The 25,332-nt window shown below is 35.8% G+C and overlaps 1 protein-coding gene across 1 annotated transcript in view; it reads left to right on the top strand.

The window, feature by feature from the left end:
- DNAH12 (dynein axonemal heavy chain 12) overlaps positions 1-25,332 on the top strand; it is a 74,995-nt gene that overhangs the window by 9,038 nt on the left and 40,625 nt on the right. The window contains exons 9-35 of the mRNA XM_076345859.1: positions 662-812; positions 914-1,005; positions 1,272-1,450; positions 2,255-2,390; positions 3,272-3,397; positions 5,096-5,230; positions 6,223-6,416; positions 7,334-7,574; positions 8,167-8,352; positions 8,713-8,913; positions 10,015-10,209; positions 10,419-10,540; positions 10,673-10,955; positions 11,891-12,010; positions 12,393-12,549; positions 12,782-12,954; positions 14,449-14,601; positions 15,028-15,267; positions 16,435-16,680; positions 16,992-17,111; positions 17,830-17,939; positions 20,606-20,789; positions 21,916-22,056; positions 23,000-23,083; positions 23,167-23,355; positions 24,038-24,157; positions 24,833-25,021. Coding sequence (XP_076201974.1) covers positions 662-812; positions 914-1,005; positions 1,272-1,450; positions 2,255-2,390; positions 3,272-3,397; positions 5,096-5,230; positions 6,223-6,416; positions 7,334-7,574; positions 8,167-8,352; positions 8,713-8,913; positions 10,015-10,209; positions 10,419-10,540; positions 10,673-10,955; positions 11,891-12,010; positions 12,393-12,549; positions 12,782-12,954; positions 14,449-14,601; positions 15,028-15,267; positions 16,435-16,680; positions 16,992-17,111; positions 17,830-17,939; positions 20,606-20,789; positions 21,916-22,056; positions 23,000-23,083; positions 23,167-23,355; positions 24,038-24,157; positions 24,833-25,021 — 4,467 coding nt within the window. The remainder of the gene's footprint in view (positions 1-661; positions 813-913; positions 1,006-1,271; positions 1,451-2,254; positions 2,391-3,271; positions 3,398-5,095; positions 5,231-6,222; positions 6,417-7,333; positions 7,575-8,166; positions 8,353-8,712; positions 8,914-10,014; positions 10,210-10,418; positions 10,541-10,672; positions 10,956-11,890; positions 12,011-12,392; positions 12,550-12,781; positions 12,955-14,448; positions 14,602-15,027; positions 15,268-16,434; positions 16,681-16,991; positions 17,112-17,829; positions 17,940-20,605; positions 20,790-21,915; positions 22,057-22,999; positions 23,084-23,166; positions 23,356-24,037; positions 24,158-24,832; positions 25,022-25,332) is intronic.

Genomic DNA, 25,332 nt, shown 5'->3' with positions numbered 1-25,332 from the left:
AAGTAACCACATATTCTAATTTATTTAGGTATTTATTTTTAACATGGAAAATCAAGTCGTTTTGCAGTGTATACTTTCTGCGAACTAACATCTTGCAGGGAAATACAATTAGCACCTTAGTTATATGTGTGATGATTTACAATAAATTTGCATAATAATTAAGATCCCCAGAGAAAGACAAGGCAAATTAGAGTTGATATTCCTTTTCTTTCTAAGAAAAAGAAAAGCCTCAAATCCCTAACAACTAATATATACAACGTCTAAAGATTTATGTCTTAGGAACCAATCTGTGACTCCAGGGAAGACAGCCTTTCTAGGGGCTTTAGATGTATCCTGGTGGACTTAGTATTGGCCTTTAATCATACATGATGGTACTTTCAGAGAAGTGTTTTGGGTTTAGTTTTGTGTGTTTGCACATAGGATGGAATTTATTTTATGTAAGATTGGATAATTATTTTTTGTCCGTTTTGCATGTTTCCTGTTAAACTTTCTGAATCAAGAGGAGTTCTAGGTGTGTATGAAGCACCTGGCCTTGGTCATGATTAGGGTCTAATACTTTTCTGATACAGTGTTTTCTGCAGATTGCAACTTACTTTTAAAATATATGTATCCCTGCATTGCTTTTTAAAATTTAAATAATCAGAACTTGCACTTCTATTAGAACATCCAGACAGTACGTTCTTGGCTGATGGGAGGCACTACAACTCTGGACACTGAGCTTCCTAATCATGTCATAGTATGGGCCACATCTACACTGAAAAAATCTATCAGAGACAACTTAGAAGGTCCAAAGGAATATTTTGAAAACTATGGTGAGCGATAGAAGAGTATTTAAATAACTGTTACTTCTTTGAAATAAGTAACTTACTGTACAGTGTATGCATTATAATAATATAATATTATTGAATTGTAGTTGAAAGGTATGGCTGGCTTGTAGATGGAACTGCACAGGCACGGATAGAAAGATTTGAAGCAGAAGAACACAGTTTTGATGAATATACTGCTGTAAGTTTTAATTCTACATTTTATATATAATTTTTACTATACATACAGCAATAATAAAAAGGGAACAGAGGATAACGGGTGCTTAGCCTTTAGCTAAAAATTATGTTGACTACCTACAAATCTACAACATAAGTGGTTTTTTTCCCTAAAAGTCTGTGGTAAATAGAAGAAATTATTATTTATTTTCTTCAAAGTGTAATACTTATTCATGTAGCCAAGTATTTAAATAACATCTCTGAAGTGTAAAATCTAATGTTTTTCTGAAGTTCATAGATGAATTCTTCACCCTCAAGAAGGAAATCTTGAGTTTACCAGAGGTGGCTCATTTCCCTATGATCTGTTTGAATTGTGAGGATTTCAAGCAAAGTTTGGCTAGTAATGCAAACACCTTTGCAAAAATGCTAATGGACAGAATAGTTGGGAATCACAGAGAGGAAAATGAAAAGTAAGTAGAATTTTCTGCTTGTGAATGCCATATGTGATAAATGCATAGTAGAAACGTGTAGAAGAAATGCAAATATACCATACTCCTGTTCAGTGAAGACTCTTGGCTAACTAATGATCTCGTGCAAGTTGCACCAGCTGATGTATTTTTTCCTCTGCTTTAGACTCAAAAAGTAGTAGGGGAACTTACTAATAGACTTAGATAATGGAGGAGCTAAAAGATCAAAGGGCTTCATTACTGTTCTGGCTTTTTGAGTGTGAAATACAGTACTACTGCACTGCCAAAGGAAAGACTAGCTAGATTCTCTTATTACATGACAGATACCTCCTAGGTTTTTATAGATAATGACAGATAATAACACTGATCAATTCTAAAGGTTAGTTTGCAGGTATGGATTAAATCATGAGTGAGGTCATATTAAATTGTTTGGTTAAAACGAACAATTATAGTCTAGTCTTATAGTGATTCTGCACTACCAAAATGGCAAAATATGTACTAGGAAAGTGTTTTTATGTATGCTAATGATACTGTACTTAAGTTCATGTACTTAACCAAAGCAATTGAAGCATTTATTGCAAAAGAATACCCCAAAATCCAAACAACTTAATTGTTCCATGTTAATAAACAGTATTTTTCTAGACTGATTTAGTCATATTGCCTATTTAGTTTCATAAAGTAATGGAGTTTGTGCAGGGTTAATACTTAAAGAAGTAATTTGAACTTCTAATTCTATTAAAGCTGAGCTTGAAGCCAGTCAAACTAAAACCTTAAAATGTTGATATTTTATGTTAAATAAATTAATAGGATATGCAGGGAATTTGAAGCCATTAAGGAACGTGCATTGAAAGTTCCTGAGACAACAGAGGAAATGGTGGAAACAATAGCTTACATAAAGAAGGTCAAAACCAAAGGTATTCAGGACCTGTTATTAAGGATCAAGGTAAATGACTATCTTATAATTCTTAATCTTTTACCAAATGTGCTGGCCTATACAAATACAGAATTCATTCTGGAGTGCAGACTTCTGTCTGATCATGCTGCATGTATGAATAAACTATACCCTCAGTGTTACTTCAGAGAGAAGTGGGAAGTCCAGCTCATGCTTTGCCATATGCCTTTCTTTCTTATTCCTCATTCCCATGTGTTCTGCATGTCAGTGAGGAAATGCAGCTTTTAATAAATCATAGCAGATTGTAAGACACTCCGTTTATTGTTTGTACCTAAAGACTTACTTGAGGGCTGCTTAAAAAGCTATTTGTGAAAATGTAACACACAAGTGTAAAGAGAATTTTATGTGTAAAAACAGTTATGACTTTGAACACATAAGAAGCAATTTACTATTTGAGCAGAATGTAGATGATGTTGCATTAGCGTTACTTTGTGTGTGCTCAGAGAACAAAATGGAAAAATTGTGTAAGGTGTGGGTCAGCCAAAAACATTACAGGATAAGAAGCTCTTTGCTATATGTTATGATGATATGTATCAGATTTTCTGTTATGGTAATAGGTCTGTAAATATAACACACATTTATTCTGCAGAATTTATATTTTTTATATTTTTTAATAATATTAGGATTTTTGCATGTAGATTTACAGGCCACAGGAAGCATATTTAGAGAAATAAGCTCACGATCAGGGCAGGGATTTGAATAACTTTTTATATGTATTTTGAATATTAATATTCAATTGGCTGAAGTAACTCTGAATTCTGAAAAGTCTGTGAAATGTAGATCGCTATTTCATCTTTGCAGATAATATTGTCCTACCCTATATTTTAAACAGACCTATGATAACTAAAGTTTTGTGAAATCTCTTTTTACAGGAGTGCTGTTGGCAAATGAATTACCTCTTAGATGTTTTTTTATTTGCTCCTGAAGACATTGTACTGAATGCAACAGTTCTATTATGGCCAAAGAAGATTAACCCTATTTTTGATGAGCATGATGATGTAAGAGCACTTTCTCAGTTCATGGTGTATTTTGGCTTGTTAGACTTTTCACTTTACTTGAGCTAAATGTATTTACACATATAACGTGAACCATACTAATTTAGACATGCATAAATAACAGATTTCCTGATTTTTATATGAACAGAGGGCTTTTTATGGAATAATTTAAAAATTGTCACTGTAACAACCTTCAGCAAGTCTTATGATCTTAATTTGTTTGTGGTCAGTACTAGGTAATTCATAGGAAGGTGAAAATTCACTACACTGCAGTTGACTAGTACTGAAAATGTAATTGCCCGGCCCTTAGTAAGAGTTAGTGCTCTGGACAGGAAGTAATTTAGTTAAAATGATGCTTTGTTCTGTCAATAAAAGAACAGTGGGAATTGTGGTTTTTAGGTAGCAATCATTAATAGAAAGTATGCAACATCTAATTTTCTCTGTGTGACTGTAGATTACTTTATTTTCTTCCACTTGTCTGTATTCATCTTGCTAGCATTCTTTCTTTCTGGCTATGATACAGTAAGTCAAGCCTTTTGGTGTTCTCTTGCCTCTCTATAGTAATTTAGCATAGATTTAATAATTTCTTCTAAAAATGTTTAAGAATTAACAATTAAAAGATACTGATATTTTTATTTTTAAAAATGTTAAATATCACAATCAAGGATTTCTTTTTCACCAAGTCTTACTTAGATACTAAGGAGTATGTCCAAGGCTAGTAAATATGCCTCTGTCTTAAAACATAGGCAGCTTGGGAGACTGCTATGTCTGTAAAATATTTTCTTTGCATTTTATCATTCTTTTAATCCCCAAAAATAAATGAGTGAAATTAATTTTCTACTTGTACACAGAGAGTCCGTGATCCTTGTTCAAATTCTTTTTAATGAAAATGGTAGTGCAGAGTGTATCTGACTTAATGAGAGTCCCTCAGGAGTATATCTCTGTGTACTTGCATTTGCAACTTGCATTGTGCTAGAGCTTGAGGACAAGAATAGTTTTATGTCAAGTTTTTATGAGTCTCCATATTTGCATTTTATACTCTCAGATACAAGCCCATTCTTATTCTAATGCAGTAGGAAAAGACTGGTTCCTCCTTTGCAGAAGTTCTGTTTGCTTCACAATTTTTGTGTGTCAGTAGGTGTCCTTGTCTTAGGAGATCTCCTCTGCCTTGGTTGATTTCTTGTTTGGTACCTTAAAAATAACCCCTCTGTGTGGAGACCCTGTGCTTTAGAGTGGTCTTATGTTCTAGAATTTCTGCCTTTTATAGCAGTAGATACACGTGGGATAGCATGGGCTTTCAACAACTGTAGATGTCCTCTTTCGGCAATAAAACACTGAATCCCAAAGATGAGAATCTCTCTATTTTTTTCTGTGATACTTTCCTATCTTTTGTCTGATTGCTGAAGGAGTCCTTTAAGGCGACCGAAACTGCTATGGTATTGAGATATGGGTTCCATGTTAACATACAGAGGTTGCACACACTTAAATGGGACACATAGAAAGCAACTCCTGAAGAAATTTCAATTATTATAAGGATAATAACTTATCTGTATTGTTTATTTTCTGTCTGTGTTAAATGTTTAATTTAGATGGTACTAGTATCTTAGTAACTTAGTAACTTAGTATGTTAATCATTGAAAGGACTTACAACCACTTTTGCATTGCTTTTTTATCATTAAAAAAAAATCAATTGTTTTGTAGCTGATTGAACAGTCTAAACGTAAAGGAGAGCAAGAACTAATACATAAATATGAGAAACTGATGGTGGAATTAGACAAGCTGACGCGTTCTATGGCAGAGTTCGAAGAATACTCAGAACTGGATTGCATGCAGCAGGTCTGATTAACATTTAGTATAAAATGGGTGGAAATGTTTTGTATGTCTAATACACAGGGGTCATGGAAGAAACTTAGAATTAAAAGTAATCAGTTAATTTAACAAATGTGAACTAAAACGTTTATTATCTTCTTGCCACAACGAACAAATTAATAAAATTACCCCTGGACCCCCCTTTTTGTATTACATTGGCGATAACATTTGACTTAAAGGGAAGTTTACTATGAAGTTGTGCTTAAATTAGCTGAAAGGTAATCCCAGCAAGGACTGAGATATTACAGATGTATAAAGTGAATTATTTGTTTACTCTGGTTTATATAAAGCATGGAATTCTGGCCCCAGTGACATTATTTGCAAATAGCTTCAGTGGGATCAGAATTTCCTTCCCTGTTTTTGATATACTGAGGAACTGAAGGAAAAAATAGCAGGTTAGAAAGAGTGATTGGTAGCAATTTGATTTTTTTTTTTTTCCTATGAACCTTAAAACTTCATTTTTCTGCTAATGAAGAGCAGACCACTCGCTCCAAAACTTTGCGAATTTCTAGAAGTATTTTATAATCGGCAGAGCATGTCTTGCACTTTAATTGAAGGTTATCACAATTGTGCTTGGTAATTTTATTTTTCAAAAACAAAACACTGCAAAGCACAAAACAGAAATCCTAAGGTCATAAATCCCAGTTGCCCTTATGGTATGTCAGGTACATAAAAATGTGTATGCCTGCCTCCTGGAACAGTGAATTTTAAAGCTCAAATATTTTGAAAATAGTTTTATACTCTTAAGTTCAGTGATGATAAAACCAATTTTATTTTTCTTAGTGTTAATCTGGGTTCTTCACAGTTTATCTACTCAAGGGTAAGAAGACGAGTTTTTAACTCATGTTTTCTAAAATTTTAGTAAATAAGAAGGCTTAGTATATTTTGATATCTTATTTTGATAGCTGTTCAAAGCATAACTTAGTTATCTCTCAAGACATACAATTATTTGATTTCAGTATGTGACTGACCTGAGGGCATTACAGAAACGCATACAGGAGGCTGATGAAACAGTAGCTCTTATTAATAAAGAGGAGACTCTGCTTGAATGGAAACAGAGTGACTTCCCACTCCTCAACAACTTAAAAGTTGAGATTGAACCGTATCAGAAACTCTTTCATCTTATACTGAAATGGCAACGAACAGAAAAAAGGTAATTCAGCTCATGAAGCTAAATGAGGGAGAGCGGGGAAAAATGGTCATGCTGTGTTTGTTCATGTCAGATGTAGAATATGGATTTGTTTTCTTATAAACATTTATTTGTTATTAGCAATCCAAATATAATAGTAATATGACTTACATATCAGGGTTGTTAATTTTAATTCAGCTAGAAAAAATGTCAGTTTCTTTTCTTTTTTTTTTTTTTAATGTAATGCAAAGGAGTATATTGCATACGGGGTTCTGACTGTATTGGTCACGCTGGTGAAGCCTATAATAAGACAAACTCTATGAAAGAAATGTATTAGGAAGAAAGAATTTGGTTAGTTATGAGCCATTTTGTATACCAGAAAAGGAAGCAGTTGAATTAGAAAGCTCACAATCTGTAGGTAATGAAAACTATTTTTAACTTAACGGATGTCCAAAATGCCATGTAGATGTGCTCAAATGTTTACATTGCTATCTGGTGGCTAGATCCTATCACAAAAACTGTAGTATGTCTGAGTCTAAATTAAGTGAGATTGTTTACCAGTTCCTGCACTCTTTGGAAGTTATAATGCGATATGGCTAGAAAGTACAGATTTTTTTTTTTAAATACAAAGGCTTAGTATATTTTCATGTCATATGTTGATCTCTATCCAGAGCTTAACTTAAATATTTCTCAGTCTGTGCAGTTACTTGGTTTCAGTATGTGACTGACTTGAGAGAATTACACAAATACACAGAAAAATGTGATCAAGCCACCTTCAGTTGTGCATTAGAATTTTGCATAGAATGACAATAATTGGAAACAAGAGCTTTGCTCTAATTTAAATAACTATTAATCTACATCTCGTTTGTGTTGCAAAACAAAGTGTTAATTATTTGTGGAGTATTTGTTATTCTGTTTTCTAACTTCGTGTTTTTTCTCAGATGGATGGATGGTACCTTTTTGGAACTAAATGGGGAAAGCATGGAGGCTGAGATTGATGAGTTTTTTAGAGAGATATACAAAGCGTCAAGACTGTTCCAACAAAAGCAGAAGAAAATTCAACAGGAGTGGAAAAAGACATCACGATGCAGAACTGTAGAAGAGAAGACAGAAGAAGAAACAAAGGCAAATCCAACTCTTACAATGTGCTCTTTAGTTCTGGAGCAGGTTAAAGACTTTAAGGTAAGAAAAGGTGAGGGCTATTAATACTTGATGCTGAGGGACAAATGCTAAATTCAGCACTCAGTATAGGTAGATGATGCAGTGTTAGAAACTCCTGTTATTACAGAGAGAGAGAGTGCACGCGCTCTGAATCACCATTTCCAGATTGTACTGTCCCATTGATTTTAATAAAATTGAATTTTTGATATCTTTGTGATTTTAGGAATGTGAATTGTTAAAGAGTGGACACATACAGGAGAAAAGTAATTTTTGGATGCAGAGAAACATTTAAGGATGTAGTTGGGAATTTTGAAATGGGACTATATGTTACGTTAATGGAAGCCAAATTTAACATAACATAGCTGAAAAATTGTTCCTTTTCTCTTTTCTGCTAAGACTGTGCTTAATAGTTTTATATTTCTTCTTTAGTAATTTACTACAATTATTTAGAAATGGAATGGATAACTGAATGGATCAATCTGCACTTTTAAGAAAAGATTTTCATGTCATCAGCTACTGCAGCAGAATTTTAAATGCACATCAAAGATGATTAAAAAGTTAAGAAATAATGCACATCACAATTTTTACCTTACAAATGTTTTTCCTCAATTAGGAGAATATTCCCACTGTAACTATCTTTTGTAACCCCGGCATGAGAACTCGTCATTGGCAGCAGATGTCAAATATAGTAGGATATGATTTAACACCAGACTCTGGAACTACCCTGAGAAAAGTTTTGAAGCAGAATCTAGTCCCTTATATGGAAGAGTTTGAAGCTATAAGTGTAGGTGCAAGCAAGGTAAGCATAGCGATTTGATAGTGATAAATACAACATCAGGTCTCTTAGTGATGGCTTTTATGGCTTACTAGAATTTTTTGTCTTTGCCCTTATGCAACAAAAGAGATTTGGTGAGACTTTGGCCCATTAGATGATAACAGTGAGGGTGTAAACATTTGTATCTCATGTTACATCATTAGTATTTCCCAAGTGTACTCCTTTCTGTGCAATAGAAAATTATATACTAAGAAAAATAATAAGTTAATTTATGCTGTTAGAGCAAAAGAGCTTATTCAGCTAGATAAGCTTATACATTGAATTAGTGAGTTGGAAAAAAATAATGCAGTGACTCAAGTAAACTATTTTCTTTTTAAACTGTAGGAATTTTCCTTAGAGAAAGCAATGCATGCCATGATGGAAACCTGGGATTCAATTTCCTTCAATACAAGTGTGTATCATGAGACTGGTATTCATATTCTGTCTGCAGTGGATGGGATTCAAGCTGTTCTCGATGATCAGATTATGAAAACTCAGACAATGAGAGGATCACCTTTCATTAAACCATTTGACAAAGAAATCAGGGTACAATAAGTACTTTTTTTTTACCATTTTTATTTGCAGGATAACTATAATGTAAGATTATGCCAATTGTATTACAACTTTATTGTTTGACTTGTTAATGAAATGCTTTCATTGATTTTTCAGCAAGATTCTTTTGAGTTCATATAAGTCCTACTTACATTATCTCTGTGTTGGAATTCCCTCTTCCGTTCAGGTTCAAGTGCAACCAAAAGAACATGATTATTTTTCTGAGTATTTTGCAAAATCACTATTTCTGTTAGTGTCTTTAACCCTGCTGCTTAATAACTGGAAATTATACTTTTATTATTGTTAATAAGAACATTTAGTGAATTAATCCTTGAGTTTTGGACTCAAATTTTGAACTATAGTGTTTTCATCTGGGCAAGGAAACTTCTTGAGGGCTGGGAGAAGGTTTTTTTAATCAGGCCTCAGAACAACGATGGGATTGCTTTACACCTGCTTTTGTATTTTCAGGGCTAGAGAAGTCTTTGTGGTGCTGACACCATGACTATTGACAGGAGAGAAGCTGGTGAAATTGCTTTGCAGTTACCCTCCCTAGTTCTGTTTTGGTTTATGTAGGAAATCTTCAGGTTCAAGCAGGCTCAGTGAACATAGGTAGTATTTACTCTTTACAGGCAGTCTCTCCACCCTCTTCCAGAGGTATCTGCTATTGTTCACTTTAGGGACAGGATACTGGTCTGGCTGGATCTCTCCTGTGATCTAGGATGGCCTTTCTGGTATTCTTGTGTCCCTGCTGTAATTCAGCTGCAATCCAAGAGCTCCTTGCTGTGGGGAGATGAAACAGAATTTGCCTCCTGGGTATTATTTAACCATTAAGTTGTTAAAAGATCATCACTAAAGTGATAACTGCATTTTAGAAAATTCATTTCCAGGTAAGTTAAACTTTCTGAACTACTTTGGCCATCTGTATACGTGGAAGAACCTAAATACTCCTAAATATTTTTCTTTCGTTTACTGCTAGACATGTTTATTTTCTCCTTGGGAACTAGAGTACCACAGTGTCTACCTTTCCTGTATTTATTCTCTCTAACATTATTTGTTTGGAGATATTAAGGTAACATTCTTTAAATATTTATTAAGGAATGGGAAAATCACTTAATTCAAATTCAGGAGATTATTGATGAATGGCTGAAAGTGCAAGCACAGTGGCTTTATTTGGAACCCATTTTTTCTTCTGAGGATATTATGCAACAGATGCCGGAAGAGGGGCGTCTCTTTCAGACTGTGGATAGATACTGGAGGGATATTATGAAGTATTGTGCCAAAGACCCAAAGGTAAGGGAAATATACAGTACTAAAAGGAAACAGTAGCTTCTCTTGGTTTTTTTGTCAATGCTTTTGTTTTCAGAATATATACAATGAACTACTACATCAGTTGGCTAGGCTTTCTAGGAACAAAGCCATGTTGTACATTATTTGAATAACTTCTACTGTTTGAAGTATCTTATTAATAACTTACAGTTTGCATGTGTTTGTTATTACAGGTTCTTGTTGCTACTTCCTTGATAGGGTTATTGGAGAAGCTTCAGAACTGTAATGAGCTTCTTGACAATATCATGAAAGGGCTTAATGCTTATCTTGAGAAAAAACGTCTCTTCTTTCCCCGGTATGATGAGTTTTGGCTATTTAAAAAACAAAGATTCTGAATGTTTATTTTGTTTTGAATAAGGTCAGCCTTTAAAGCAGCTTGATAATACAGCTGGCTTTTTTCTTTTTCTTTTTTCTAATTTTTTCTTAGCTTCTTTTTTTTGTCTAATGATGAAATGTTGGAGATCCTGTCGGAGACTAAGGATCCTCGCAGAGTTCAGCCTCACTTGAAGAAGTGTTTTGAAGGCATTGCTAAGCTACATTTCCTTCCCAATTTGGATATTAAAGCAATGTATAGTTCTGAAGGCGAGTGTGTAGAACTGATTTCAACCATTTCTACTTCTGAAGCTCGAGGTGCAGTGGAGAAGTGGTTAATTCAAGTAGAAGATATTATGCTGAAGAGTATACATGATGTTATTGCTAGATCAAGAATGGTATGGGTTTTGTAATAACTTAATAACTGTGGCACAAATAGAGCTTTCTTTATTTTAAGGCTGTCTCTTGGCTTCCTAAAATTCTTCCTGAACACAAGAGTTGATGAAGTTATGGGGCCAGGACCAAGTTAACATTACCTGTATTTACAGGCCAGTGAGATAAACAAGAGTTTAGTTTGAGTAAGAATCAAGTCGTTTTCCTGTAACACTGGATATAAATTCTTTTAAAAGCTTGGCAGCAATACTGTGTTTATAGGATATATTACCTGATGTAAATAAGTTATTCATAGAATCATTGAGGTTGGAAAAGACCTCTAAGATCATCGAGTCCAACCATCGACCCAACACCACCATGCCCACTAAACCATGTCCCTAAGTGCCTCATCTACACGTCTTTTAAATACCTCCAGGGATGGGGACTCAACCACTTCCCTGGGCAGCCTGCTCCAATGTTTAACCACTCTTTCAGTAAAGAAATTTTTCCTCACATCCAATCTAAACCTCCCCTGGCACAACTTGAGGCTGTTTCTTCTCATCCTATCGCTTGTTACTTGGGAGAAGAGACCGACACCCACCTCGCTACAACTTCCTTTCAGGTTTTTTTTATTTAATTACAAGTTAGAAATACAACACTTGTAATATCTTTGCTCCCTCCTAAAAGAAAATCATTAGCCAGAAAATGTTTCTTTGTATGAAGTCAGCAAGTTGTGAATATTTACATAATATGAAAAGATAATTGCAAGAATCTTTAAAATTATTTGATAAAAAGTTGCAAATCTAAGGGGAAAAGAGCATTTAAAAGTTCATTTGGACTTTGAAAATAAAATAATATTTTTTAGCAAAGAATATTAATAGGATCACATTATATGCTTCTGTATTACATTATGATATATTGCACTGACACTGTATTTGTATACTGTATTTAACTCTTTCAGGCATATCTAGAGACTGAGAGAAAAAGATGGGTTCTGGAGTGGCCTGGACAAGTAGTATTGTGTGTGTCTCAAATGTTCTGGACAAGTGAGGTACATGAAATTCTTTGCAGTGGACCAGAGGTACTTTGTAATGCATAATCTTTTTTTAAAAATCTTTATTAATTTTTCATTTCAGCCAATGTATTTAGCTTAAATATTTTTCTACAATCAAAATAAAATTTGAAAGGATCGGCATATGAGTTTGATATACATGAATTTATGTACGGTGACTTACACCTTTGATTCAGGTACTTGAATGTTCTTGTTTAGAGCAAGCATAGATTAAAATGTAGCTTTGCAACGTAAATGCATGACTGTGAATGAGAGAGGTTGATACAAAAACATGACAATGTAAAAGAATGGCTTAATAAGCAATCTCCATTAAGATATTTAGTCAACATGAAGAAGTCTGGAACACTTGAAACTCTCATAATCAGTTTCATAATTACCTTTTTTCTCCTAGGGTTTAAAGAATTATTATGAAACACTTCAGCTTCAACTTAATGATATTGTAGAGCTGGTAAGAGGAAAACTGTCGAAGCAAACAAGGACTACACTGGGTGCCTTGGTTACTATTGATGTTCATGCTAGAGACGTCCTCATGGAAATGATTGGAAGTGGTAATTATCTTCTACAACATTTTTCTTCACATGTGTCTTAACATGTTAATTAAAAATAGTTAACCAATCTGATTTTGCTGCCTAAAACACAACAGTATTAAGATAGGTATGGGAGTATTTGGATGTGAGCATCAACAGTAATAATTTCAAAGCTGTTTTAAATTTAAACCTAATAGAAAATCCAGTTATCTAAAATGTCTTTTATGATGGCTTTCAATTCTGTGTTTATCAGGCGTGCAGAGTGAAACAGACTTTCAGTGGCTTGCACAACTACGATATTATTGGGAATTTGAGAATGTTCGTGTCTGCATCATTAATTGCAATGTAAAATATGCCTATGAATACCTTGGAAACTCACCACGCCTTGTCATCACTCCTCTTACAGACAGGTGTTACCGCACCTTGGTATGATCTTCCACCAGTGCTACTAAATACTGTATTTACTGTAGTATAGTATTTCTTACACTGTTCATTACAGCCATACTTTTAGGGCTTGCAGTTGCTGTCAGACTCTGGTATTTCTGTTAAACGTGGTTTTCAAAGATTGTAATTTCTATAGAATATTGAACATGAAACTGATTTATAACAACAAATCTGGACAGCCCACCAACATGACTGAAACATTAGTGGATTGTTCTGTTGTGGATGTGCTTTTTAAAATACGAAGAGAAAAAATGCCCAATATTTTTATTGCTGTCTAGATTACGAGAACACAAAATCCTTTTCTGATGTTCTGTGGTTGCTAAATAAAATGGAGAAGGATCCACTTGTGATCATATTGTTCCTAAGACTAGTACAACAGTTTGGCAACTTTTTAGTATCCCTGCTCTTGTTAGAGGTGTTTAGTATTGTACTGGTCTATCCTCAACTAACCTGACAACTGAAAATTTACCAAAGTCATCTCAGATAATGGCTTTTCTGACTATCATTTACTGCAGTTTATTTGGCTGGAGTATGGTTTCAAGTTTTACTAGGCACCCATCCTCCTCTTGTTGTAAGATGGTAATTTTCATGCTGTGGAGACCTAATCACAAACTCTGTAGGGTTTAAGAAAAGGTCTGAGGAGACCTGACTGATGCATCTGAAGATATTTTTTTGCCCTCTTTGTGGCTTTAATTTTTATGGTATGGTTCTAGCTGATGCTTGGTACCTGTTTGTCAAAACATCAAGGTACATTTGTGTGAGAGGACAATGCAGCTGGTAGCCTGTTTCTTTTTTAAGCTCACAGACCTTGAATCTTGGAGCAAAGCAGTTGGAATCCTGGTACCCTGGCAAATGGAAGTCTCGTCCTTTGCCCACAAAGGTCTTAATACATTATTCCCAGTGCTTGTCAATATATATGTGGCCCTGTAACTGTGGATTGGAAGCCAAATACATCTGAGTTTTTGTTTAGAGTCTGCAACTTTATTTTTTTTCTGTCAGATTTTCCTCCTACTTCAATGGAATATAGGAGAGAATATGAAATGGTCAATAGAATATATGTGCAATAAAGGGGGACAGTGTGGGAAACAAAAAGGAAAGAGGAAAAAAGTATATTAAAGGAGGAACAGAGGTAGAAAAGAGTAGCAACCAAGTAATTGCATCAAATTTAATTTGAAAGATGTATCTAAGCAAAAACTGAAAGATTGGGTCCAATAAAGTTTGAGTAACTAATCATGGTCATGATGACAATAAAACTAAACTCTCTGTTAGGGTCAAAATTCAATTCTGTTGTATATAGTTCCAAGCTGTAAGTAAATTTCAGATTATTTTTTAATTAGTATAGCCATACTTTTTTTTTTTGTTAGTTTCATACAGTCATTGTATCTATGTAGTGCAATTTAATTTAACATTTTTATTCAGAATAATTTCATATGAATGAAGTACTAATAATTTCCATAAACTATTTCTGTTTCTTAGATTGGAGCCTTTTATTTAAACCTTGGTGGTGCCCCAGAGGGTCCAGCAGGGACAGGTAAAACAGAGACCACCAAAGACTTGGCTAAAGCTCTTGCTGTTCAGTGTGTTGTCTTCAACTGCTCTGATGGCCTCGATTACCTGGCAATGGGAAAGGTAAATAGAAAATAAATGTTAAGCTTTGTATTTTATTTTTAGGATGAAAATTGTAGGGTGCCTACTTTAGAGACATTTCAATAAATTTGTCATCTGTGGTCTGCTACCCTTGGACACTATATACTGGTCTCTACATATGCTTAATTTCCTGTGCTTTGTGAAATCCTATTAAGTCACTCATTAAAACATGTAAAGAAACAAGAGTTCACAGGATCAGGATCTTCTGATTTAGCTTTCTTTAGAACCAAGAAAAGACTCTGTTCTTCAGTACATCACTGGTCTTTGCTCTGCGCTGGCCTGTTTAGGCTTAGACATTATTAGCATAATTGTATCTTTCATGTAATTAAACTTCCAATGTGATACTCTTTAGTTTCTTTTGAATCTTATTCTGTTAGTGATATTATTGTTATCTTTCTCCATTGGCAGTTTTTCAAGGGTTTGGCTTCATCAGGTGCATGGGCATGTTTTGATGAATTCAATCGCATTGAACTGGAAGTACTGTCTGTTGTGGCACAGCAGATCCTTTGCATCCAGAGAGCCATACAGATAAAGCTAGAAACATTTATTTTTGAAGGAACTGAACTGAAGCTTAACCCCAACTGTTTTGTAGCTGTTACTATGAATCCAGGTTATGCAGGACGTTCTGAACTTCCAGATAATCTGAAGGTAAAATAATAAAATACATGTTTCTGCTTAAGAATTAATTTTTTTTAAGAACTTGAGGGATATGTGTATTGCTGGTATTAATTCAGACTGTACCACCTGGAATATAAGCATATACTTGTTATGCAATTTACGAATAGTAAGCCTCTTTTCTTTTCTACTTTTTTTTTTTCCTCCTAAGTACTTTGTTCTTTGTGAAGGAATTTGAAATATTTTTTATTTTCTTGTGTCTATTAGTGTTTTTCATGATTATTTTTCAAGGCCAAAGGCTCTAATGCTGTAGCAAGTAAATTGGCAAGTGTGAGGCTGTTGGTAGATTATAAGATTTGGATGCTAACTTTAAGATGGAGGGGTATGTTGGAAAAAATGCTTTAAGAAAGTATTTTTACATTGTATTTATTGTAGTCTTATTTAAAAGAAGTGTTAGCAAACTACACTTAATACATGTAATGAATTTGCTTAGATTACCTGATTAAATAAAATCTTTTGAGATTATTGTTTTGACTAGATTAGCTGTTTCATTGAGGAGGCTTGGCTTTAGCATAATCTGGAGCCTTTTGGAACAGCATCTGTTCCTTAAGACTCAATGTGGCACAGAGCTACTGGGTCAGAGCAAGTTGCCTCAGTCGGAACTATACTGTGAATGCTAACTTAAAGCGGATTTAATGCAGCATGAAGAGTATACCAACTGCAGATCACCTAAAGAAAGGAAGTGCATTCTTTCACCTGCCATGTACACCACCTTCCTTCGCTTACTGCTGTGTTGGATGTATCGGTTAAGGGGCAAACTGCATTCCTGAGACAGTGATGAGGAAAAAGAGCTGGGAGAGACAGCGTCTTTTCTGCACTGTATTGGACATTGAGATGGATCTTGATGGCAGCTTATTTATGTTAGCTTCCTAGTGAGTCATAAGCTGCAAACATTGATAATTCTTCTATTTCATTGGTTCCTAAATGTTCTGCAGGCCACTGCTTTCTAGTGTAACTGTTTTAAATGATCCACAGCTTACCTAATCGTATTAAGCGGTACTTCACTTAAAATGCTTCTACTATTTTCAGTTAGAAATGCTGTGATGGGATGAATACTGATCCATCACCTGCAAAAGTTCTGAATTACTTTCTATTCCTCAATTAATTACTTAAATATATTTCTTTGGGTATGTATTTCAGGTTCTTTTCCGAACAGTAGCCATGATGGTTCCTAACTATGCTCTGATAGCAGAAATATTGCTCTATTCATATGGATTTTTGAATGCTAAGTCACTGTCAGTGAAGATAGTAATGACCTACAGGCTTTGTTCAGAACAGCTTTCCTCTCAGTATCACTATGACTATGGTATGCGAGCAGTTAAAGCTGTGTTGGTGGCTGCTGGGAATCTAAAATTGAAATTTCCCACAGAAGATGAAGATATATTGGTGAGTTCCTGAGGCAATAATTCTTAAGGAATTTTACAGATGCATGTGGTTCTGAGTTCTGAAGGCAGTTCCACCACGTCTTGTCACATCGCTGATCCACATTTCTTAGTTTCCCTATTTGTGAAACAAAGATAATAAAATACATGTTGCGCTTTCCAGTGCTATGCTGATGATCACACAGTTGTGCTTGACTGCTTATCAAAGGCACCATTTAATGTTAATCTTTATTACATGTTAGATTATTTTAATTGATGAACAGTTTATTCTGTGTTTTTAATAAGACCAGTAAAAAGTATATTTGTTTCCTCTAGCTTCTTAGATCAATTAAGGATGTGAATGAGCCCAAATTTTTGGCGCATGATATACCTCTGTTCATGGGTATAACTAGTGATTTATTTCCTGGAATCAAGCTTCCTGATGCAGACTACAATGTAAGTACACTTGTAACTTTTACTTGGTCATAATCATTGTGGGTTGTTTTGTGTTGTTTTTTGTTTTTTTTTTTTTCACCAAGTGTAATTAATACAGTAATTTGTGAGTTATTGCAAGATAAGGAAAATTATTGAATGTTTGCAATGAAACTTAGTGCCAAAGAAAATTTTTGTCTCTGTTCTGAGTATAGTCCACATCTGAGTTCCCTTACATCCAGAAGGGTTTACCAAATTTTAGGGTCTTTTGCTGATTTCTTTCCTAATTTTTTGACATAATTAAGTGAGATTAAGCTTTGTGTTTGTATTTTCTTTTGTTTACAGCAACAATTAAAGCATAGCTCCTTTGTAGGAGGATGGTTGGGAAGAAGATGAGCATGTTGGAAAAGACAAAATGAATTGACTTTTTAAAAATTTCCAGTAAATACTGGAGTCTTGTTAAAAGTGTATTGTTCCAAAGAACACTGTTGGTTTCCTGACGGTGATATGCCTTCTCCTCAAGATAAAAATTGTAGTTAGCTCCTGTTCTAGCATATGAAGTACAGAAGCGATTATTTTTTTTTTCCCGCAGGGATGTTTGCTATATTCTGATTAATAGTATTTCAGTTATTAGAATTAGTAATTAGAAACCCTTATTGATGAGTATAAACTGTTTTACTGTAGTCCAAGACAGTAATTTAAATTGTAGCAATGATAAGATTATGATCTTGTTTGATTTTAGGATTTTCTGGAATGTGCCAGCGAATGTTGCGTTCGACATAATGTCCAACCTGTAAAAGCTTTTATAGAGAAAATGATACAGACATATGAAATGATGATTGTTAGACATGGGTAAGGTTCTCATTACTGCTTCACAAGCAGTATTTGTTGTAATTTTGGCTTATACTGTAGTGATTATTTATATCAAATGTAAAAGGTCTTAAGGGTGGCAAAATGTTTCTATTTGTATTGGAACAGTTGGTCACCAATACTGCTTTTACATGTACCAAAATTCTTGTAAGTGTATGTCTGGGGAATTGTACTGCTCTTGATATATTTACAAATACGTTAATGACAAAAAGAGAGCCAAGGAGAATCTCCACCCCTTATTGGATGTGGGGGGAAACATTGTCACCGAGGATGAGGAAAAGGCTGAGGTACTTAATGCCGCCTTTGCCTCAGTCTTTAACAGTCAGACCAGTTATCCTCAGGGTACTCAGCCCCCTGAGCTGGAAGACAGGGACGGCGAGCAGGATAAGCCCCCCATAATCCAAGAGGAAGCAGTTAACGACCTGCTACACCACCTGGATGCTCACAAGTCTATGGGGCCGGATGGGATCCACCCGAGAGTGCTGAAGGAGCTGGTGGAGGAGCTCGCCAAGCCACTCTCCATCATTTATCAATGGTCCAGGTTAACAGGGGAGGTCTCGGACGACTGGAGGCTTGCCAATGTGACACCCATCTACAAGAAGGGCCCGAAGGAGAGTCTGGGGAACTACAGGCCTGTCAGCCTGACCTCGGTGCCGGGGAAGATTATGGAGCAGCTCATCTTGAGGGCGCTCACAAGGCATGAGCGGGACAACCAGGGGATCAGGCCCAGCCAGCATGGGTTCATGAAAGGCAGGTCCTGCTTGACTAACCTGATCTCCTTCTATGACCAGGTGACCCGCCTAGTGGATGAGGGAAAGGCTGTGGAGGTGGTCTACGTGGACTTCAGTAAAGCCATTGACACTGTCTCCCACAGCATTCTCCTAGAGAAGCTGGCGGCTCACAGCTTAGACAGGTGTACTCTTCGCTGGGTCAAAAACTGGCTGGACGGCCGGGCCCAGAGAGTTGTGGTGAATGGAGTTCCATCCAGTTGGCGGCCGGTCATGAGTGGTGTTCCCCAGGGCTCAGTTTTGGGGCCGGTCTTGTTTAATATCTTTATCGATGATCTGGATGAGGGGATCGAGTGCACCCTCAGTAAGTTTGCAGACGACACCAAGTTGGGCGGGAGTGTTGATCTGCTCGAGGGTAGGAAGGCTCTGCAGAGGGACCTGGACAGGCTGGATCGATGGGCCCAGGCCAATCGTATGAGGTTCAACAAGGCCAAGTGCCGGGTCCTGCACTTGGGTCACAGCAACCCCATGCAGCGCTACAGGCTTGGGGAAGAGTGGCTGGAAAGCTGCCTGGCGGAAAAGGACCTGGGGGTGCTGGTTGACAGCCGGCTGAACATGAGCTGGTAGTGTGCCCAGGTGGCCAAGAAGGCCAATGGCATCCTGGCCTGAATCAGAAATAGTGTGGCCAGCAGGAGTAGGGAAGTGATGGTGCCCCTGTACTCGGCACTGGTGAGGCCGCACCTCGAATACTGTGTTCAGTTTTGGGCCCCTCACTACAAGAAGGACACTGAGGTGCTGGAGCATGTCCAGAGAAGGGCAACGAAGCTGGTGAAGGGTCTGGAGAACAAGTCTTATGAGGAGCGGCTGAGGGAACTGGGGTTGTTTAGCCTGGAGAAAAGGAGGCTCAGGGGAGACCTTATCGCTCTCTACAGCTACCTGAAAGGAGGTTGTAGCGAGGTGGGTGTTGGTCTCTTCTCCCAAGTAACTAGCGATAGGACGAGAGGAAATGGCCTCAAGTTGTGCCAGGAGAGGTTTAGATTGGATGTGAGGAAAAATTTCTTTACTGAAAGAGTGGTTAAACACTGGAACAGGCTGCCCAGGGAAGTGGTGGAGTCCCCATCCCTGGAGGTATTTAAAAGACGTGTAGATGTGGTGCTTAGGGACATGGTTTAGTGGGCATGGTGGTGTTGGGTTGATGGTTGGACTCGATGATCTTACAGGTCTTTTCCAACGTTAATGATTCTATGATATCAAAAGTAGCCTCACCTGTGTAATGATTTTAGGTGTGGATATCAGTGTGGTGAAGACTTAGGACTGTAAAAGTTTGTCTATATTAAAATATTAGTTACCAGATCTCTGCCATTTTATTCCTAGCTTTTATTACTGAATAGCAACTGTGTGGAGAAAATATATACAGCATGACCTTAGTCATATGATTGTTAATATTCAGCTCATTAATTAATCTTTTCAGTGCGACATTGTTATAGTCGCATCCTTCTGCTGGCTGACTAAAAAAGTTACTTTGAAATGTGGGCGAAGATAGTTTGATTGTGTGTGTGTGGTACATGTTCCTACTGTTTGTGTTCTTCCAGAACTTTGTTATAAACTTTGTCTGGACCGAAAAGAAACTAGAAAGTAATCTTCGATTCAGCAAATAATGAACTAGTGTGGTGGTATATCTATGTTTTAGAGGACAACTTGCATACAGTGGCTGTGCAATCATATTTGTGTGTGCAAATAAACTGTTTTTGCCTAAATGATATTTCTTATATACAAACCAGATTTACTTGCTCTGCTTTTTGAAAATTAGGTGAAAATTAGCTTTAAGCATATGAATGATGCTGTTGGCCTTCATGTGGTCTGTAAAAGTCTAAATTGCCAGACAAATTTATTAATAGCATTTCTTTTTCCATCTAACAGCTTTATGCTGGTAGGGGAATCTTTTTCTGGGAAGACCAAAGTTCTACATGTGTTGGCAGATACACTGTCTCTTATGAAAGACCGTGGTTATGGTGAAGAAGAAAAAGTAGTTTTTAGAACTGTGAATCCAAAATCAATCACTATGGGTCAGCTTTTTGGGCAGTTTGATACAGTATCCCATGAGGTAATGTATGTTTTAAAAATAGTATATAGTAATTGCCCACCTTTTATCTGTTTCTTCCTCTCACCTGCTGTGGCTTTCATGGGGTTTGTATGAGTGCACTTGTGTAAGTGTGTTCTAACTTCACAGTGTCATTCCACAGTTGTTTTCAGGGGCAGGAAAGGCAGTTTACAGGGCTCCTGCTTCTGGTTTTTAAGTCCCAATTCTAGACAGCATTTCTTCATCTGTTCCCTGGGCTCCAGACAATGTTTATAGGGCTGTGCTATAAATTAAATTACTGGTTTGGTTTTCAGAAAAAAGAAGCAAACATACCAGTATGGGTTCAAGACTAGGAGCTAATAATCCTGTCTGGTTTTTCTGCTTTATAGCAGAAAAAGCTATATATTTCTAGTGTTTGGGGTTTTTTTTTTCCATTTCCTGTATGTCAGACCTCCATTATTCTGGATTGTAAACTGATGAATTCATAATTTTATCATTTTAAACACAGATGAGAACACAATTGTAAATTTAACTGTAGCTGATACTTTTATGGCTTGTTTTAAACTAGTGTATAAAAAAAATACAGTACCAAGCATGTATGTTTAAATATGCAAAAAAAAATTAATATCATTCTGAGGGTCATTGTCCTAATATAGTTGCATCCATGCTAGGAAATCATACCAAACTTAACTGTATTCGTTTATCTGTTTATTCCTTACCAGTATAATCTACGTAATGCAAAAACTATCTGGAAAAACTTATGAACTCATGGGTCCCCAAGTGTGAAACTTAGATTTGGAGAAGAGACAATATGAAGAAGTGAATGTGAAATAGTGAAACTTAGGGTAAATCTGGGGAGAAACAGATGCAAGACAGAGCAGAAGTACTTCTAAGTTTCTGTAAATTGAATTGCTGGTCTTCTGTTTGTTACAATATTCTTTAAAGTGAAAAAATCACTATTTTTAAATTTGTTGATGTTGCATGACCCTCAGTGAACCTGCAAAGTTATGATCTGCTCTCTGCAGAACAAGAGAAAAATAATTAAAAGAGAGGAATAATGAAAAGGAAATGGAAGGGTTTTCTGTTACTTGCAGTTTAAATTGAACTATGTATACTATGTCTTACTTATCATTCCTATGTTCTCCTCTAGTGGACAGATGGTATAATCGCTAATACTTTCAGAGAATTTGCATTATCTGAGACTCCTGAACGCAAATGGGTTATCTTTGATGGCCCAATTGATACTCTGTGGATAGAAAGCATGAACACGGTTCTGGATGACAACAAAAAGGTATCAGTCAGTGGAAATAAATGCCTAAATAAAATAATGTGACATTTTGAAAGTATTCTTCTACATATAAAACCACAAATGCAAACAGCAGTGCCTGGCATTTGAAAAGAGCAAGTGCAAGGTGGCTTTGGTAACAAGTTGTAAGCTTTTTTTGGTTGGTTTTTGGGGTTTTGTTTTTTTTACTTTACTTTATTGGAATAATAATCACAGAACTCATTGCTGTAAGGCATTAAATGTATAGTATTTCCTTAATGTCATATTGTAAGTTTGTAACATAATTAAAATTTAAATTTAAAAAAATACATTTAATTATATTTAATGTAAATCCCACAGTTTCAAAATTTGCACAAACTTAGGCACTTACGTTTAAAGACAATCCCAAGACACAAAGGGTTGTATTTTCAAAATCAATGACTTCTCAAGTCAAAGTTGTAACCATACAGCACTCTTGAAAATGGGCCTTAGGAATCTCAAAGTGAATATAAAAATTAGAGATGACATTTTAAGTTTAAGTTCTGGATGATAGTGTGTCAAAACATTCAAACTGGACTTTTATTTTAATAAGTAGGAATTATGGGTCTCCAGCTGGAATGCTTCAGTGTTAGCAACAATAACAGCAGATACCCTTTCTCCTTTCTGCTTGCTGCCTTTTCTTTACCCTACCAGTAGGTTAATTACAGGTAACTATCCATCTTGAGTATGACAGGATAATGTGCAGTACTATGGTTTAAGTGAAGAATTTAGTTAAAGCCTGAAAAAAATAATTATTGCTCCAAGTGATTAAACATTTTATGTGGTTTACCTTACTTGTGGTTATACTTGGTTTTGCTGATTTTCATGTAGAACTCTCCTGTGATAGGAAGTGTAATTTACAACTAATTTTTTTTTTCTAATCTTGCTTGTGATTTTTTTTTTTTTTTTTTTTAAATCGTTATTATTAAAGCTTTGTTTGATGAGTGGGGAAATCATCCAAATGTCCCTTCAGATGAATCTTATTTTTGAAACAATGGATCTTTCCCAGGCATCAGTAAGTTTCATATTTAATGAAAATATAAACCAAAGTTCAATATATTAAATGTATAATAAAATGAGTTTACAATTTTTCCGTAGCCTGCTACAGTCAGTCGTTGTGGCATGATTTATTTGGAACCTTCTCAACTGGGCTGGAGGCCACTTGTTACCTCTTGGTTGAGTAAACTGCCTGAACCTCTTAACTTGAAGGGACATCAAGATCTTCTACAGGGACTTTTTGATTGGTTAATACCACCAGTATTAAGACTCCGGCAGAAACAGTGCAAGGTATTCTTTGCCATTTTGCCTGCAGTAGCTAGGTGGCCATTTCCATTCTGTTATCCTTGGTAGGGAGGGACTATTCTTTCATGACAAGCATAATTAGAATGAATATGCATCAGCCTCCTGTTGTTTCGAGAAGGGCAACTCTTGGGTCCAGTTTGGAAAGTTAAAATGAGAACGTTAGGTAAGACTTTTATTGTAAGTTGATCATAGTTTTCACCTTGTTTTTTTCAAAAGTAAAGTAAGTATTTAAAGCACTGGGTGGAATGTCTTCCCGAGAGAATTTTGTACTTTTTTTTTTTTTTCTTTAAAGATGTCATGTTGAATAGGGAAGTACTTTTTTAAGAGTTAGGAGAAACGTACATGTAGTTCCTTGCAAACACTGTGTGATACAGTGCTTAGGCTTTTGCTCATGTATTGCCGTAGTTACTTCTGTGGAGGTTTTTGTTTTAAGACGTGTGATTGTAGTGGTCACATGGTAGCCGTGAACATGGTTAACAAGCTGAATGTCTTGACGTTTCAAGGATAGAGGAGGGCAAATGATCTTTTGAATAAAAGTCAGTGTAAACCTTAACTTCAAATATTTGTTCAGAATTAGCTAATTATCTAATTGTTTTAGTATTTTAGCTCCAAAAGATAAACTAACTGAACATGTAAAGTATAATACCCATCCTTTTGTATCTCTTAGGAACTGGTACCTACAAGCAATACCAACGTTGTAGTAGCTCTTACACGGCTTTTTGAAATGTTGATTTGTCAAACTGTGCGAGAAGATCCCACCAACAGAAACATCCGTGCATGGATTATGGTTGGTTTTTTTAACCTGTAGAAAAATTTATATCTGTTTCCGCATATGCCGGTCTTCAAAAATAATTGGACTAATCAAAACAACTTTAATTTGGTATAAGAGATGTGAAACAATTTTGCTACCTCCTTGCTCCCTCCCCCCAAACTTTGGAGATGCCCAGATGAGACACAAGTGTCACAAGTAACAAATATGATTAAATATTTTACTATTTTTTCCAATTAACTGGGATAAATAGTGTTTCTGTTAAATGTACTTTTTGATTAACCAAGGAATTAGCTAAAGCAAAGTGTTTTGTTTCCCTTGAATGAAATATGTGTTCATGTAATACTGATTGGCTTGTTTGAGCAAAATTTCCTTGGGAAGAGTGTTTTCTGAGAGTTTTATTAGTTGGATGCTCTGTCTGACCTTATATGACTGTTCTTACGAAAAACTGAAGAAAACAGAATGTAAAAGTATTTATTTAAAATCGAATTAGCAAATTCCTAGATCCTGGTTTGCGATAAGAAAATCCTGAGACCACGATTGAACTCTTCTCAGGCTTTGTCATGTGACGTAATGCTTTAGTCAGTGGTAACACCTATCTGCTTAACAGTATTTTTCAGAATTATGTTTGTTAATCAGACAAGGTTCATATGTCAACTTTTTAGACAGTTGTTCATCTTTTTGCCCCTGCAGGGTTGCTTTGCTTTTGCCACAGTCTGGTCCATTGGTGGAACTTGTGATGGTGACAGCAGGATAATTTTTGATAATTTCTTGAGGGAAACTTTGGCTGGGAAATCTGCAATAAATCCTGTACCAATGAGTGTGGGAAAATGGGAGTGTCCCTTTGAAGAGAAAGGCTTGGTCTATGACTACATGTATGAGGTATGATTGATTGCTTCTGCATTGACTGAAGTAGATTCCTACAGTCTGGAAGGAAAATACAGCTAGATGGATATTTTAACTTTACGAAGCTTGTTGGATGTAGTAGACTGTTGATGTTGGATTAAATCCCAGACTGCATTTTTCATTTATTTTGCTTTTTTGAATACTAACGTGCTGGCAAAATTTTTTTAGAAAATACCAAGATGTACACGTCAGTTATTTATAATGTTGCCACATCATAGTTATTCTGTAGCTAAATCTAAGCTGATGGACTCAAATCTGGTTTTGTGTGGAAGGAAAGATGTGGAATG

This window comes from Aptenodytes patagonicus, chromosome 8 (assembly GCF_965638725.1).
Source record: "Aptenodytes patagonicus chromosome 8, bAptPat1.pri.cur, whole genome shotgun sequence".
Lineage (NCBI taxonomy): Eukaryota > Metazoa > Chordata > Aves > Sphenisciformes > Spheniscidae > Aptenodytes > Aptenodytes patagonicus.
This window is presented reverse-complemented; position numbering and strand designations above follow the sequence as displayed.